General features: G+C 49.4%; 1 protein-coding gene across 3 annotated transcripts in view; it reads left to right on the top strand.

Moving 5' to 3' along the window:
* Positions 1-12,015, top strand: part of PLA2G4E (phospholipase A2 group IVE) — a 67,065-nt gene extending 55,050 nt beyond the window's left edge. For 2 of the 3 annotated variants that reach the window (XM_053594919.1, XM_053594920.1), the window contains exons 13-20: positions 45-267; positions 3,844-3,958; positions 4,523-4,660; positions 5,993-6,100; positions 6,540-6,743; positions 7,543-7,709; positions 8,913-9,096; positions 9,492-12,014. In XM_053594919.1, coding sequence (XP_053450894.1) covers positions 45-267; positions 3,844-3,958; positions 4,523-4,660; positions 5,993-6,100; positions 6,540-6,743; positions 7,543-7,709; positions 8,913-9,096; positions 9,492-9,712 — 1,360 coding nt within the window. In that variant the 3' untranslated portion in view covers positions 9,713-12,014. Of the gene's footprint in view, positions 1-44; positions 268-3,843; positions 3,959-4,522; positions 4,661-5,992; positions 6,101-6,539; positions 6,744-7,542; positions 7,710-8,912; positions 9,097-9,491 lie in introns of all 3 variants that reach the window. The other variant, XM_053594918.1, reaches the window with a different exon arrangement.
* Positions 12,016-13,517: the final 1,502 nt, after the last annotated feature.

Raw genomic sequence — 13,517 nt, 5'->3', positions numbered from 1 at the left:
TAAAGGCTGGGTCAGCTCTAGCAGCCATGCCTGTCTTTCTCCAGGACCATGACTAACTTGTACCATGACCCTGACTGGTCCTCCAAAAACCTGGAGTCTGCTGTCTTCGAGGCCCGAAGACATGTGGTCAAGGACAAGCTTCCCTACCTATTCCCAGACCAGCTCTGCAAATTCCGGGAGGAACTTCGACAGCGCAGCCAGGAAGGCTACAAGGTCACCCTTACTGACTTCTGGGGCTTGCTGATAGAGGCCTGTCTCAGGGATGAGGTAAGTGTCAGCTCCTCCCAGGCCCCATTCTGTCCTGGCTGATGCCCAGCTGTCTTTCTTCATTAGAGGAGTCTGGGCTTCTACTGCAGCAGGAAGACTTAGGTTAGAGCTGCAGGTATGTCCTTGGGCTATAAGAACCATGAAGTTGATAGAATCCATGATGGAGGAAGATGATAGGATTGTCTTCTCATCTACCCTTGAGAGCATGTCTGAGACCCTTATGATGGGGCAAACCTACATAGAGGCAGCATGTCCTCTGACAGCTGTGCCAAGACACCCATGAGAGAAAAATGGGGAGGAAGCTGGGAAAGGCCGGAGAGCCATGACACTATGGTACAAGTCTGACCCTAAGACTGGGAGCAACCCAGAAAGGTCAGGTGGAAGTGTCCTAGACTTCTGCACTGTCTGGGAAGGTTCATGAAGCCCTGGGAGGGTCTTTTAGCCAAAGTTGGCTGTCAGAGAGTCCTCTATCTCCAGGGATGAACTTGCTTAAGTATCCCTGCCACCTTCAGTCACAGGAAGTGTGGCGTCAGCACAAACTTAGCTATGAGTTTCAGAGCACAGTTAGTCAATGATGCTGTCTGTGGTTGGAGGTCTTCAAGCCTCATGGACATCAGAGTGGGCTCAGCTAATCCCTGGGCCCTTCAAGTTGCACAGGCCCTGGAGATGAATCAGCTTTGGCTGTTGTCTGGCCCCAAAGCAGAGCTTCCTACCCAACCTCTATCCAGAATCATGGTTATCTGCCCTACTCTCAAAAGTCTCTGGGGAGTTCTGAGTTCAAACCAAACTCTCCAGAAGGAGGAAGCACAGCAGCTCTTTTTGCAGCTCTTCTCCTTTAGAAAACTATACCATTTGAGCAACCAAAGATGATCTCACCCTTGTCTTCAATATGCACTTATTCATTAAAATTAATTAAGTGCTTCCTGCGTGTCAGGAACCATGCTGGCCAGTGGGGATTCAGACAGGAATCAGATGTGACTTCCAAGTGGACATACTCACTGCTTCTGATGGCTTACACCACGGTGCCCCTTTGATAACCCACCATCCAGCCTGTCTCCATGATGAGCAGGAAGGCAGAGGCTGGGGGCACTGGCTTTTGAATTCAAGCAGGACAGGGTTGAAATTCTGGCCTGCTCTATAGTGTTCCCTAAGTGGAAATCATATCAGTAAGTGGTAGACATATTTCTGAGAATATTTTAACAATTTATATATATATTTTTCTTTTTTTAGTAGAGACAGAGTCTTGCTTTATCGCCCTCGGTAGAGTGCCGTGGTATCACACAGCTCACAGCAACCTCCAACTCCTGGGCTTAGGCGATTCCTTGCCTCATCCTCTTGAGTAGCTGGGACTACAGGTGCCCGCCACAATGCCTGGCTATTTTTTTGTTGCAGTTTGGCCAGGGCCAGGTTTGAACCTGCCATCCTTGGTATATGGGGCTGGTGCCCTACTGACTGAGCCACAGGCACCACCCAACAATAATATTTTTAACAATAGTGTCCCACATGATGAGGAAAAAATTACCAAGGCTTTCTAGATCAGAAGTCTGAGCATTTGGATGGTTTGGGGTAGAGAGGAGCTGGGGTTCCCAGACAGCAAGGATCAGGTTGATGTTAGGAGGCCTCTGCTCTTCTGCCCTGGCCAAGCCTGGAGCCCCTTCCCTCAGGGCCCCTTGATAATGGGTGTGGACTACTTCTCTCCTGAGTCTCCAACTTTGCTTCCTGGACACTAAGCTCTTGTGTCCAGATCTTGAGGCCCAATTACAATCTTCTTTGCTTTCAAGGGAGACTCATAAGTCATTGGGCCACACATGTGTTTGCCATCCCACAGGAGTTCTACAGCCTTCCCACACTTGGGTGACCAGCCTTGGTCACCCAGCAGGCAGCAGGCGGGACCTCTAAGATCTCAGTGCTGCCTCATCTGTGCTGGCCACTTCACTATGGGAGGTGGCCTGTGGCCCAGGCTGACCTGCAAGCCTCCCTCCTCTGAATGTACCACACAGCACTCTGGGACTTAGAACTTGGCTGCCATCTAGAGCCCTGTTTTTCAATCTTTTTTTTTTTTTTTTTTTATGTCATAGCACACTTAAACCTATAGTTAAACTTCCACAGCACACTTAAATTATGTTGATTAAAAAACAGAGTAAAGGGGGTGCCTGTGGCTCAAGGTGTAGGGTGCTTGCCTCATATACTGAAGGTGGCAGGTTCAAATCTGACCCCAGCCAAAAAAAAAGAGTGTACTTACTGTGCTTTGAACTTTTTTCCAAAATAATTAATGATATTTAAAATTTCTTTTTGTGGAACACTGAAGATCGTCTCATGGCACATCAGTGTGAATTCAAAATCACTGATCTAAGCACTTTGTTAAAAAAAATAAAAGAAACTTGGCAGCGCCTGTGGCTCAAGGAGTAGGGCGCCGGTCCCATATACCAGAGGTGGTGGGTTCAAACCTAGCCCTGGCCAAAAACCAAAAAAAAAAATAAATAAATAAATAAAAAGTATATAAATAAAAGAAACTTTTTTTCTCCCAAACAAATTTTATGAAGGAGCTCAACAAGCCAAGCTGATAAAAAAGAAAACATGGCTGGAGATGATGGCTCACACCTATAATCCTAGCATTTTGTGAGGCCAAGGCAGGAGGATTGTTTGAGGTCAGGAGTTTAAGACCACCCTGAGCAACACAGTGAGACCCCCATCTCTACACACACAGAAAAGAGAGACAGCCAGACAGAAAGAAAGAAGAGCAAAAGAAGGAAGAGAGAAAGAAAAAGAAAGAAGAGAGAAAAGGAGAGAAGGCAGGGAGGAAGGCAGGGAGGGAGAGCGGGAAGGAAAGAAAGAGAGCGAGGAAGGAGGGAAGGAAGGAAAATATGAAGGAAGGGAGGGAAGGAGGGAGGGGAAAGGAGAGGAGGGGGAGAGAGAGAGAGAAAGAAAAAAAGAAAGAAAAAGAAGGAAGGAAGAAAGGGAGGGAGGGAAGGGAGGGAAGGGAAGCAAGGGAAGGAAAGGAAGGAAGAAAGAAAGAAAAGTAGCCCAGTATCGTGATATGTTCCTATAGTCCCAGCTACTTGGGAATCTGAGGCAGGAGATTACTTGAGCCCAGGAGTTTGAGGTCGCAGTGAGCTTTGATGAGGCCACTGCAAGCCAACGTGGGTGACAGAGACCTGTCTCTATTAAAATTTAAAAAAAAAAAAGGAAGGAGGAGGAGAAGGAAGAAAAAGAAAATGGAGCAACTCCAGTTTGAGCAGAGTGAAAGATAATAGGCCTAAAGAGGGGCAGCGGTAGCCTCCCCTACTTCTTCCTCTTTCTCTGCTGGTCCCTGAAACCAGGAAGGAAAACTCTGGGACGCTGAGGGACAGCCCTCAACTGCAGACCAGTCCCACTGGCGCCCTGTGTGTCCGGGTGGTGTACGTCCTGCTGGTGCATTTCAAGAGCGGGTTTGGTGACATCAGCTGAGCTCCCACAGCAGCCTGGTGGGCTCAGGAGCCAGGCAATGGTTGCAGGTGTCCAGATCATCTCCTTGCTCTGCCCTGTCCCCAGGCTGTTTGTCTTCTTCTTCACCTTGATCATTTTGTTTCCTCACAGAGAAGTGAATGCAAACTGTCGGATCAACGTGCTGCTGTGTGCCATGGCCAGAACCCCCTGCCCATCTACCTCACCATCAATGTCAAGGATGATGTAAGCAACCAGGATTTCAGAGGTAACACTGTGGCTAGACTTACAAAAGGGATGGGGGAGGCTCCCCTCTTAGAGAGTAAAGGCACCTAGAACCTCCAGGTCCCCAATTCCACACACCTTGGCCAACCTTCACATCAAAAGGTTGTGCCTGCAGCTGAAGAAATGAAGTTTGCTACTCCAGTCTGCCCTGTTGCATGGATGGGGCTCACGGGCGCCCATCTTGCAGCTTCTCTGGTGGCCTGTTTGATGGAACTGGGGAAAACAAAGGATGAGAAAGAGAGGAGTCCTTGGTATTTCTTAAGCTGTCCTGAGGGAGAGACTCTAGAGACCTGCCCGGCTTTGGGGTCGGTTTAAGTTCCGGTTCATCTGGCTTTGAGGAGCCAACCACCAGTCCAGGTTGCAAAGCTGAGCCTTGCCCGTCCTACAGAAGTTGGCTACGGTCGCCCCCAGGTGCCCTGGGGGGGAACTGCAGCCTCCCTGTCCCAAGCTCTCCAGGGCGTGGGCCTGGGGCGGCAGGAGGGAGGGCCGGGCTGTGTGGGCGGGGCTCCATGGCCGCAGCCTGACACACGCCCTGCTCCCCATGCAGAATGGTGCGAGTTCTCCCCCTACGAGGTGGGCCTGCAGAAGTACGGGGCCTTCATCCCCAGCGAGCTCTTTGGTTCCGAGTTCTTCATGGGGCGGCTGATGAAGAGGATTCCTGAGTCTCCAATATGCTACATGCTAGGTGACTCCCGAGCCGACTACCCTGGGCACCTCACCTACCTTTGAATTACAGGAATAACTGGGAAGATGTTGTCCTGGTGCTGGGCTGCCTTGGGTTACCCCTTGAACATGTGACCTTCCTGGCATCTGCTAACATCACCTCTTCCTAGGAGAGGCTCTGGAGCCTACCCCTGGACGGACTTCCAGGACTGCCCTGAACTTCTGTGGCCTTTGGGCCCAATAGGACATGACAAGGGCCTGTAGGTCATTGGGGACCAGAGGGCACTCTCTCAATGTCCTGGCCTCCGATGGACTCTCTGGGGGGCCACTCAGAACCACACTGGCAGGCTCAGATGGGAGATTCTGTAACTTCCACCTCCTCTACCTGGCTTCAGGCAGCAGTGTACCTGTTTCCAGAGGTCCACCCAGACCTTGGAACCCAAGGGGCCAGAGAGACCACAGGGTAAAGGGCAGAGTCACCTGGGAAGCCTGACCCAGTCTCGTACCCTAGGCTGTGTGATCCCTCAGAAGCCAGGTCACTGAGTGCAGGGGCCTGGCTACAATGCCCACTCTTAGAGCTCTTTCCTTCCCAACCTCATCTGTGTCTGTCAAAGGGCAACCTCAGAAACAGAGCCACATTTATAGCCTGGACAACATTCCCTCTAACATGCATCTTCTTCTGTTATCCCAAACCATCCCATCCCAGAATGTCTAACTCCAGGCCCATCTCTTCCGGGAATCCCACCCAGAAGCCCCCAGTGCACAATGGCCTCTCCTTCCCCTAAAACACCTATGCTATTGGACATATGGTTCAGAAAACTGTAAAACATGTGGGCTTGAACTCGGGCTCCTTACTAGCTGTGCAAAGTTGGCCAAATTACCTAACCTCTCTAAGCTTTAGCTTTCTAATCTGTAAATTGGGTTCAAGGGTGAAATTTACCTTATAGAGGATTCAAATGGGCTGATGTATGTGAAAGATTTCATATGTGTATTTTTATTCGTGTTTTGCATTTAAAAAAATAATAATAATAAAAAATAGCATTACATTTATTGAGGGCTCACCATGTGCCAGGTCAGGAGTTTTAGCTTATGCAAGGGGTGGTATCTGGACTTGAACTCAAAGCCTGCACTCATTGCCCCTCCTCGGGCTGTGCCTTATACACCTTCACACCTTCTCCTGGCACTGAAGAGAGGGAGGAGAGCTGAGGGCTGGGAGCATCAGTCACTGTGTCTGTCAAGCTGCACAGGGGGAGAGGGAAATCAAAGTCTGCCCCTCCCCCCAGCAGCCTGGCTTAGAGGGGGACTTAAGGACAAGGCAGAATGGGGCTGCTCATGGGTGGCCTTGGCTCCTTAGGTTTGTGGAGCAGCATCTTCTCCCTGAACCTGCTTGATGCCTGGAATCTGTCCCATACCTCGGAGGAGTTCTTCCACAGGTGGACAAGGGAAAGAGTACACGACATTGGTAGGAGGAACTGAGGACCTGATCATGATTTGTTCCTGTGGCCCGCAGACGTGGGAAGGCAGCTGGGCTAGGGTGTCTTCCCTGTCTGAAGGGGAGGGTGACTATAGGTATCACCTGGGCCAAGGCCTAGCAAGAAGCCTTCTAGCACCCAGGAGAGCTGCTGGGGTGGGGATTTATGAGCACAGTTAAATATCACTCTTCTAGACGCCCTGTCTGGACTCTGTGACCCTCCTCACCTGGCACACTACCTCTCCACTACCCCCCATTCCATGTTTCTCACCTGGGTCCTCCTGGCTCCAGTGCCAGGCCTTGAGAGCTCAGCAAGGAAAGTGGGAGCTGCACTTACAGGGGCTGACCTCAGGGTGCCAGGCAGCCATGTGCGGCTTTACCTGGAAAGCCCAACTCTTATGACCTGCCCTTCACTCTCCCTCCCCTGCAGAAGATGAGCCAATCCTGCCTGAAATCCCCAAATGTGATGGCAACATCCTGGATACCACAGTAGTGATCCCAGCACCATGGCTGTCTAATACTTTCCGAGAAATCCTCACCCATCGGACCTTCGTGTCTAAGTTCCACAACTTCCTGTCTGGGCTGCAGCTGCACACTGACTACCTCCAGAATGGCCAGTTCTCCAAGTGGAAAGGTAACCCTGTCTGGCTTCTCCTTGAGGCCTGCCTCCGTTTGGATATCAAGGTGGGGATGGAGAAAGATGAGAAAACTCCTCTGACCAAGTTCATTGAGTCAGGTGGCAGACTCTTCCCAATGATGTATTCTATTCTTGGTGCAAGTATTTAATTCACCAAATCTGTACAACAACTCTATACAGAGTCTGTACATCACTCTCACCAGGGAAAAGTTGGTCCCATTTTACAGATGGGGGAATACAGGTCCTTTCCTTCTGCAGGTGTGCTCTGGGAATGCCTTTTAATGTGCTGTTCCCTTGGAATTGGGCAGGGATAGCCCAGATCATGGTCCCCCACATGGTAAGGAGCAGAGCCAGGCCTTACACTGTGGTCTCGCAGCTTCCACTCTGTGCTTCTTCCATTACTAAGGCTCTCAGTCTCACCTTTCACCATTTTTGGTATTGTATTTGGCCATGGCCTACAAATGTGTGCTTGAGCCTGGACTATTAATACTCATCCTCATTGACTAGAGCAGAAGGAACAGCTGGCTCACCATCTCTTTACACTATTTATAAAGGCAGTCTTAAGCCCCTGCTATCACACAAGCTGGGTCATAATGGGTTTTCTGTGCATAACCCATAAAAGACTTGCTGTTTTCCATAAGGCCCACCCAGAGGGGCACTGGGACTCAGTGGGCATCCTGTCAGGCTGAGGTGAAGGAAGCTCCAGGCAGGGCACACCATCCCCAACAGGCACCTCTGCCCACTGGCTGAGAACAGGGCACCGGGCATGTTGGTAACTGGAGGGCTTGGCTTTCAGACACAGTGCTTGATGGTTTCCCTAACCAGTTGACGGAGTCCGCCAACCACTTGTGCCTGCTGGATACCGCGTTCTTCGTCAACTCCAGTTACCCACCACTCCTCAGGCCAGAGCGGAAAGCCGACCTCATCATCCACCTCAACTACTGTGCCGGGTCCCAGACAAAGGCAAGTGCCCTAAAGTAAGGGTCTGCCCTGAGCATGGGGCTGCAGCCTCTCTGGGACAGGTCCCTGAACCAGTGTTGGAGGGGCTGAGCAACTATGAATCGGGTGAATGTGTGCTCCCGACAGGCTCCGAGACAGCCCAGAGAAACCCAAGCAGCAATCATGATGTGCCACCCAAACCTCAGGGGGCAGCCAGCTGGCTCTCATGACTGGAGATTGACCTAGAAAATTTGAATTTTATTCTCGCCTCTGGGCAATCACTGTATTGTCAATTCTTCAGCTACAAAATTCTTATGGAATTTTTAAAAAATAACCTCAATAGATTCCATTCCATTCTAAAGCCTCTTCAAGACCTTGTAGCGTCCTATTTTCAAAGTTATCACACTCTGCCTATGTCAGTAAATATGGCCCTCCGTGAGATTACCCTGAAGAATCAGGACCAGAGATTTTAATTTATTTGTATTTACTTTTGAAAAGTTCTGGCCCTTTAAGGGAAAGAAACTATTTTATTTTTGTTCTACTTTAATATAGCCCTATCCTGAAGCTAGGGAAAGAGCAGTGTGGACAGATGATCAGGAGGATCAGGATTACAGTGATAATGACCCAAGTTTGTAAATTAGTAACAGTGTGTTTTCCTGCAAATGATCTCATGTGGTCCTTACACCAGCTCTTTGAGATAGACAGCAGAACTGTTATTTCCATGTTATAGATGAGAAAACTAAGGCACAGAGAGAGTGAGTGGCTTGCTTATGGTCACACAGCTAGTGAGCAGCAGAATAAGAGGCAGAGCTGAGAGGATTCTGACACTTAATCTTAGAGCCCTTTCTAGCCTATGACACTCAGTTCTAAAGTCCATGCATGTCCCACAGGAGCCTAGCCGGCTATAGCTATACATGGCCACGTTCCAGCCACCTCCCACAAAGGCTGCCACCCCCATGCACTCAGGCTGAGTTTGAGTAGAACATCACCAAAAGGAGGTCTGGTTCATTTTACGTGGGGAAGGAGCTTGCAGCCAGACATGTACCAACCTACTGCCTCAGGCCTTTTATCCTGACCTGGCTTTATTCTCAAAATATCACAAATGAGCAAAGCCACTGGGGACCTGAGTTACTTGCTGGGGACATCAGGAAGCTGGATCTAAGAACCTTGTGTTTCTCACTCACCCCCACCTCTAACACTCAAACATGCCCTCTCCTGCCACTCTAGCCCCTGAAGCAGACCTGTGAGTACTGCAGCGTGCAGAACATCCCCTTCCCCGAGTATGGGGTGGAGCATGACGACAAAAACCTCAAGGAGTGCTACCTGATGGAGAACCCCCAGGAGCCCGATGCCCCTATCGTGATTTTCTTCCCACTCATCAATGACACCTTCCAAAAGTACAAGGCACCAGGTGAGCTGTCTCTATGCTCAGTCCCCAGCACCTGCTGGGGCCTTGACCTGAAAGCTCCTGTCTTTAAGCTTGTCAAGTCTTCTAGTAGTGCTTACGGGGAAGCCTGCCTTAGCTCCAGTGTGAGCCAACCTTAACTTTGGCAAGAGAAAGCAGAGCCCCTCTGCAGCCCCTGACCCCATGGGCTGGTTTTAGTCATTCTACATTTTTTATATCCCCTCACGTGCCTGGTGCCATCTTGGTGCTAGGGCAGTCCTCAAAGGGGCAAGCTGCACGCGGCCTAGAGAAGCTTACAGGTGTGCACGTGTGAGTGGAGGGTGCCTTGGGGAGAGGCACAGAAATAAGTCATTACGACCTAAGTGACAAGGGTCTATAACGAGTCCTTCTGCTGCCCCTAGGTGTGGAGCGAAGCCCCGAGGAACTAGAGCAGGGGCAGGTGGATATCTATGGCCCCAAAACTCCCTACGCCACCAAGGAACTGACTTACACAGAGGCCAACTTCGACAAGCTGGTGAAGCTCTGTGAGTACAACATCTTAAATAACGATGACAAGCTCCTTCAGGCCCTGCGACTGGCAGTGGAGAAAAAGAAACGCCTGAAGACCCAGTGTCGCTCCTAGGCCCCGGGGAGGCTCGTGGATCCTGTGTTGGCTTCTACAATCAGAAGCACAGAACCCATCAGGGCCAAGCAGACTGCGCAGCCAGCTGCGCTCTCTGACAAGGGGTGCAGCCAGGTTGGCCTGGGCATTTAACAAAAATAAAAATTGTAATAAGCTGGGAAAGACAGAAAGAGAGACGGAGACAATGGAAAATAAGAAACTGGACTGGGGTTTTACACCCACTGGAATTTCTTTAAGTGCTTTTCTGCAGAGAAGACGGACTGATGGCCACAGCTCCCACTCCTGCCTAAACCGAGGAGGGGAAAGCCTGGGGAAGAGGCTAGTCCCAGAAACCTCCATCAGACCTGGAATTCGAGGGCCGGGCCGACAGCCCTCCCCTCTCTACCCCGCCTCTGCCCTCCCTGCAGGTGGTGGCCTAAGGGAAGGCACAGGAGGACCTGAGAAGCACTCTGGGTTTCTCTGAGAAAACTCTTTTCAGATTTTAAGGCAATTATGTTTTTGTGATTTTTATAGACAATTATGCTTTCTGATTTTTATTTTTATGGATCAGGTATTACTAGGAAGCATCAGGCTGGAAGATCTAGATGGAGCCCTAGAGATTTTCTGGTCTGTGCCACAACAAAGCCAAACAGGTAACCGAGTTCAGCTGGAACTCTTCAGCCACTCAGGGCCCCAGGGCTGGTGATCTACATGATCACAGCCAGGCAGCCACATCTAAGTGTACAGCTCCAGTAAAAAGCCAGGCATAATGCAGCTCAGGATCCCCAAATGAGCACTGGGATACAGTTCGGAGAGGTCTGGGCCTCCCTGCTGCTGCGGGTGAATAAAGGCAGGTGCCAAAAGGGCAGTGCTGTCCCTGCTGCCCACTCTAATAGCTGAGGCTCTCTGCTGGGCCTGCTCCAAGAGCGGCACTCAGCTCTCTTACCACACTATCGCTCTGGTTCCCAAATGGGATTATTTATTTCTAAATGTGATTCCTCTTATTGATCACATAAACAGTACATGCCAGCTTTTCCTTGACGGTCATCAAAAGAGAATGAAATTAGGAAGAATTTACTCAAAAAGGACAAGGCAAGGGAAGAAAAAGGAGAACCACATCCTTGGAGAGGGTTTCCCAGTGAGTCTTTGGGAACCCAAAGTAAACCAGCCTTTCTTCACTTTGGGACCTTAACGAAAGAAATGCGTAACCAGAGACGCTGACAGTCACCAGCCCAGAGAAGGTGAATCTAGAAAGGGTGGGAAGACATGTGGTCCATATGAAGTTCAGCAAACCTGGAAGGCAGGGTACTTGCTCCCAAGCATCAACCTTTACTGTGAGCAGATGAGTGGTGACAGGACCCAAAAGTTTAGAAAAGATGGCACCTGACGTATTACTCAAAATGTGATAGGGAATTGGTTAGAAATGCAGAATTTCAGGCCTCCGCCCAGCCACACCAATCAGAACCTACATTTTAAGAAGATTCCCACCTCTGCTCCCCAGATGATTCCTATGCATATTAAAGTTTACGAGGCATGGATTTATGCCTCTCTGTCTCAGAAGTTTGGAAAGCATGAATCAATGCTCCCTGAGTCACTGAGAAACTAGGCTTCTAGACCTGCAAAACTGGTGCCTGCCTCCTTGTCTCTTTTTTTCTTTTCGTTTTTTTTTTTTTCTGCAGTGAGCCAAGCGGCAGGCCTTGTTGGTTGTAAAGTGAAGACAGCTATGCCTAGGATTCATCAAATTATGTCAAATGAAGCTTATAAAGTCTTTTTACTATTGGAGCATAGAATAAAATGGCCATGTTGGTAAATGCTATTGGCTCACCTGCTTTCATTATCTGATACTGCAAAGCATGTCTAACTCCTGGCCCCATTCCTCCCTCCAGGCCTCCTACTCATCAGTCCTCCCATCCCTCCTGTGCTCAGACTGGTGTGTTTCTCACTGCAGGGGCCCATCTTCTTGCCCTGAGGTGCTCCTCTGTTTTTACAAAGCCATATTATCAACTAGTGGAGCACCCACCATGCAGATCCATGCTCCTTCACACTCAGGCTATTCAGGAAACAATGAGAAGAAGCAAAGACTATTAACATCCACGGGGCACCTACTTTGTACACACAAACTATAAACAGTCTATGCTTTCCAGGAACTTAGAGTTTGATTGGGGGGAAATACAGAAAGATTTTTATGTGTATATGAGAATTTAAATACTGAGTTAGCTGCTGAAATGACAAAAGGATTATCAACTCTGATAAGGACATGCAGAGTCCTGCAGAGGTCAGGGGAGTCTCTTGTCCCAGTGCCCTGCTCTCTGCCTGTAAGTATGAGTTAGCTGACAAGATAAACAATGTCCTCTCTCTTTGTGTCCCCCTTTTCTTCTCAAGAGAGTGACCAGCACCCCACCCACTGCCATGTAGCCCAGTCGCCCAGAAAACATCTGCCCCTACTTCCCCATGAAAATACCCCAAGGTCACCAGTGTCTTCCTAATTGCCAGAGGACCTGAGCCAAATGCCACCAGCCCTTTACTGGCCTTATCTGACTTTATTGTTCTCAGCATGTGGCACTGCAGACCACTCCCTCCTTCCTGACACCCTCCCTTCCTGTGACTTCCAGGCAGTAGTTCAATTCAATTCAGCTTACAAATAATTATTGCCTGTCCATTACATACCATTTACTGTTGTAGGCACTAGGACAATTAAAAAGGATTAGCAATTGACCCTGAACTTCAAGAAGCTTCCTTCTGGTCTCATGTGGGAGGCCTTATAATACAAAGAGAGAGCTGTGTACACAAGGGACACACAGGAGGGACTCCCCACTCAACCACAGAGGAACAGAGGCCGGGTTCACTGGATACCTACTGTCCAGATTTCTTCCTACTGAATGGTGGGAGCCCCTCTTCTGGCCTCCCCTCCCTTGCTGTTCTTTAACTGCCAGTGAAAGACTTGGGACAAGACCCCCACTCTGTCCTGAGCTATTGTGACTCCCAATCAACCGCAAGAGGCGACACTTGATGCAATCAGCACGAGGTTTTTTTATTCCAGCATGCTGGGGCCTAACTCATGACTCTCTCAGGAGCAGAGGAGTTAAGCCCCGAACAGCAGATTTTACAAGCTTATAAAGGCAAAAAAACACAAAGTAGGAAGGGGGAGCAGACATAGCAGGGGCTCTAACCATAAAGTAGGAAGGGGGAGCAGACATAGCAGGGGCTTTCTAGATAAGAAGAACTCTGGTTCATTACTCAACTGTCTTAAGACAAGATTAACAGTTAAACATTTGCTTAACAGTTAAACATTTGCTTAGCCCTTTTATCTGCTTCAAGCTCGGGGCTATCTCCTGGAACAGTTACAAAATTCTCGTGGTAGGGGGTGAGAGGTGGTCACATTCCTATGGTAGGGGGTGAGAGGTGGTCACATTCCTATGGTAGGGGGTGAGAGGTGGTCACATTCCTATGGTAGGGGGTGAGAGGTGGTCACATTCCTATGGTAGGGGGTGAGAGGTGGTCACATTCTCATGGTAATACTTTCTTTCACCAGCATTCCTCGTGATTCCTTAGCTCTCCCCTCTGCTCACTCTCTACTCTCCTTAAGTAATTGCATTTATACCCAGGACTTAGAGTACTGCTTCAACTTTGAAAATTCTCAACCTTTCGCCTCCAGCCAAGACAATCTCCTGAGTTTTAAACTCAGGCATTTTTTTTTTTTTTTTTTTTTTTTTTGGTGGAGACAGAGTCTCACTTTATGGCCCTCGGTAGAGTGCCATGGCCTCACACGGCTCACAGCAACCTCCAACTCCTGGGCTTCAGCGATTCTCTTGCCTCAGCCTCCCGA

This window comes from Nycticebus coucang, chromosome 6 (assembly GCF_027406575.1).
Source record: "Nycticebus coucang isolate mNycCou1 chromosome 6, mNycCou1.pri, whole genome shotgun sequence".
Taxonomy (NCBI): Eukaryota; Metazoa; Chordata; class Mammalia; order Primates; family Lorisidae; genus Nycticebus; species Nycticebus coucang.
This window is presented reverse-complemented; position numbering and strand designations above follow the sequence as displayed.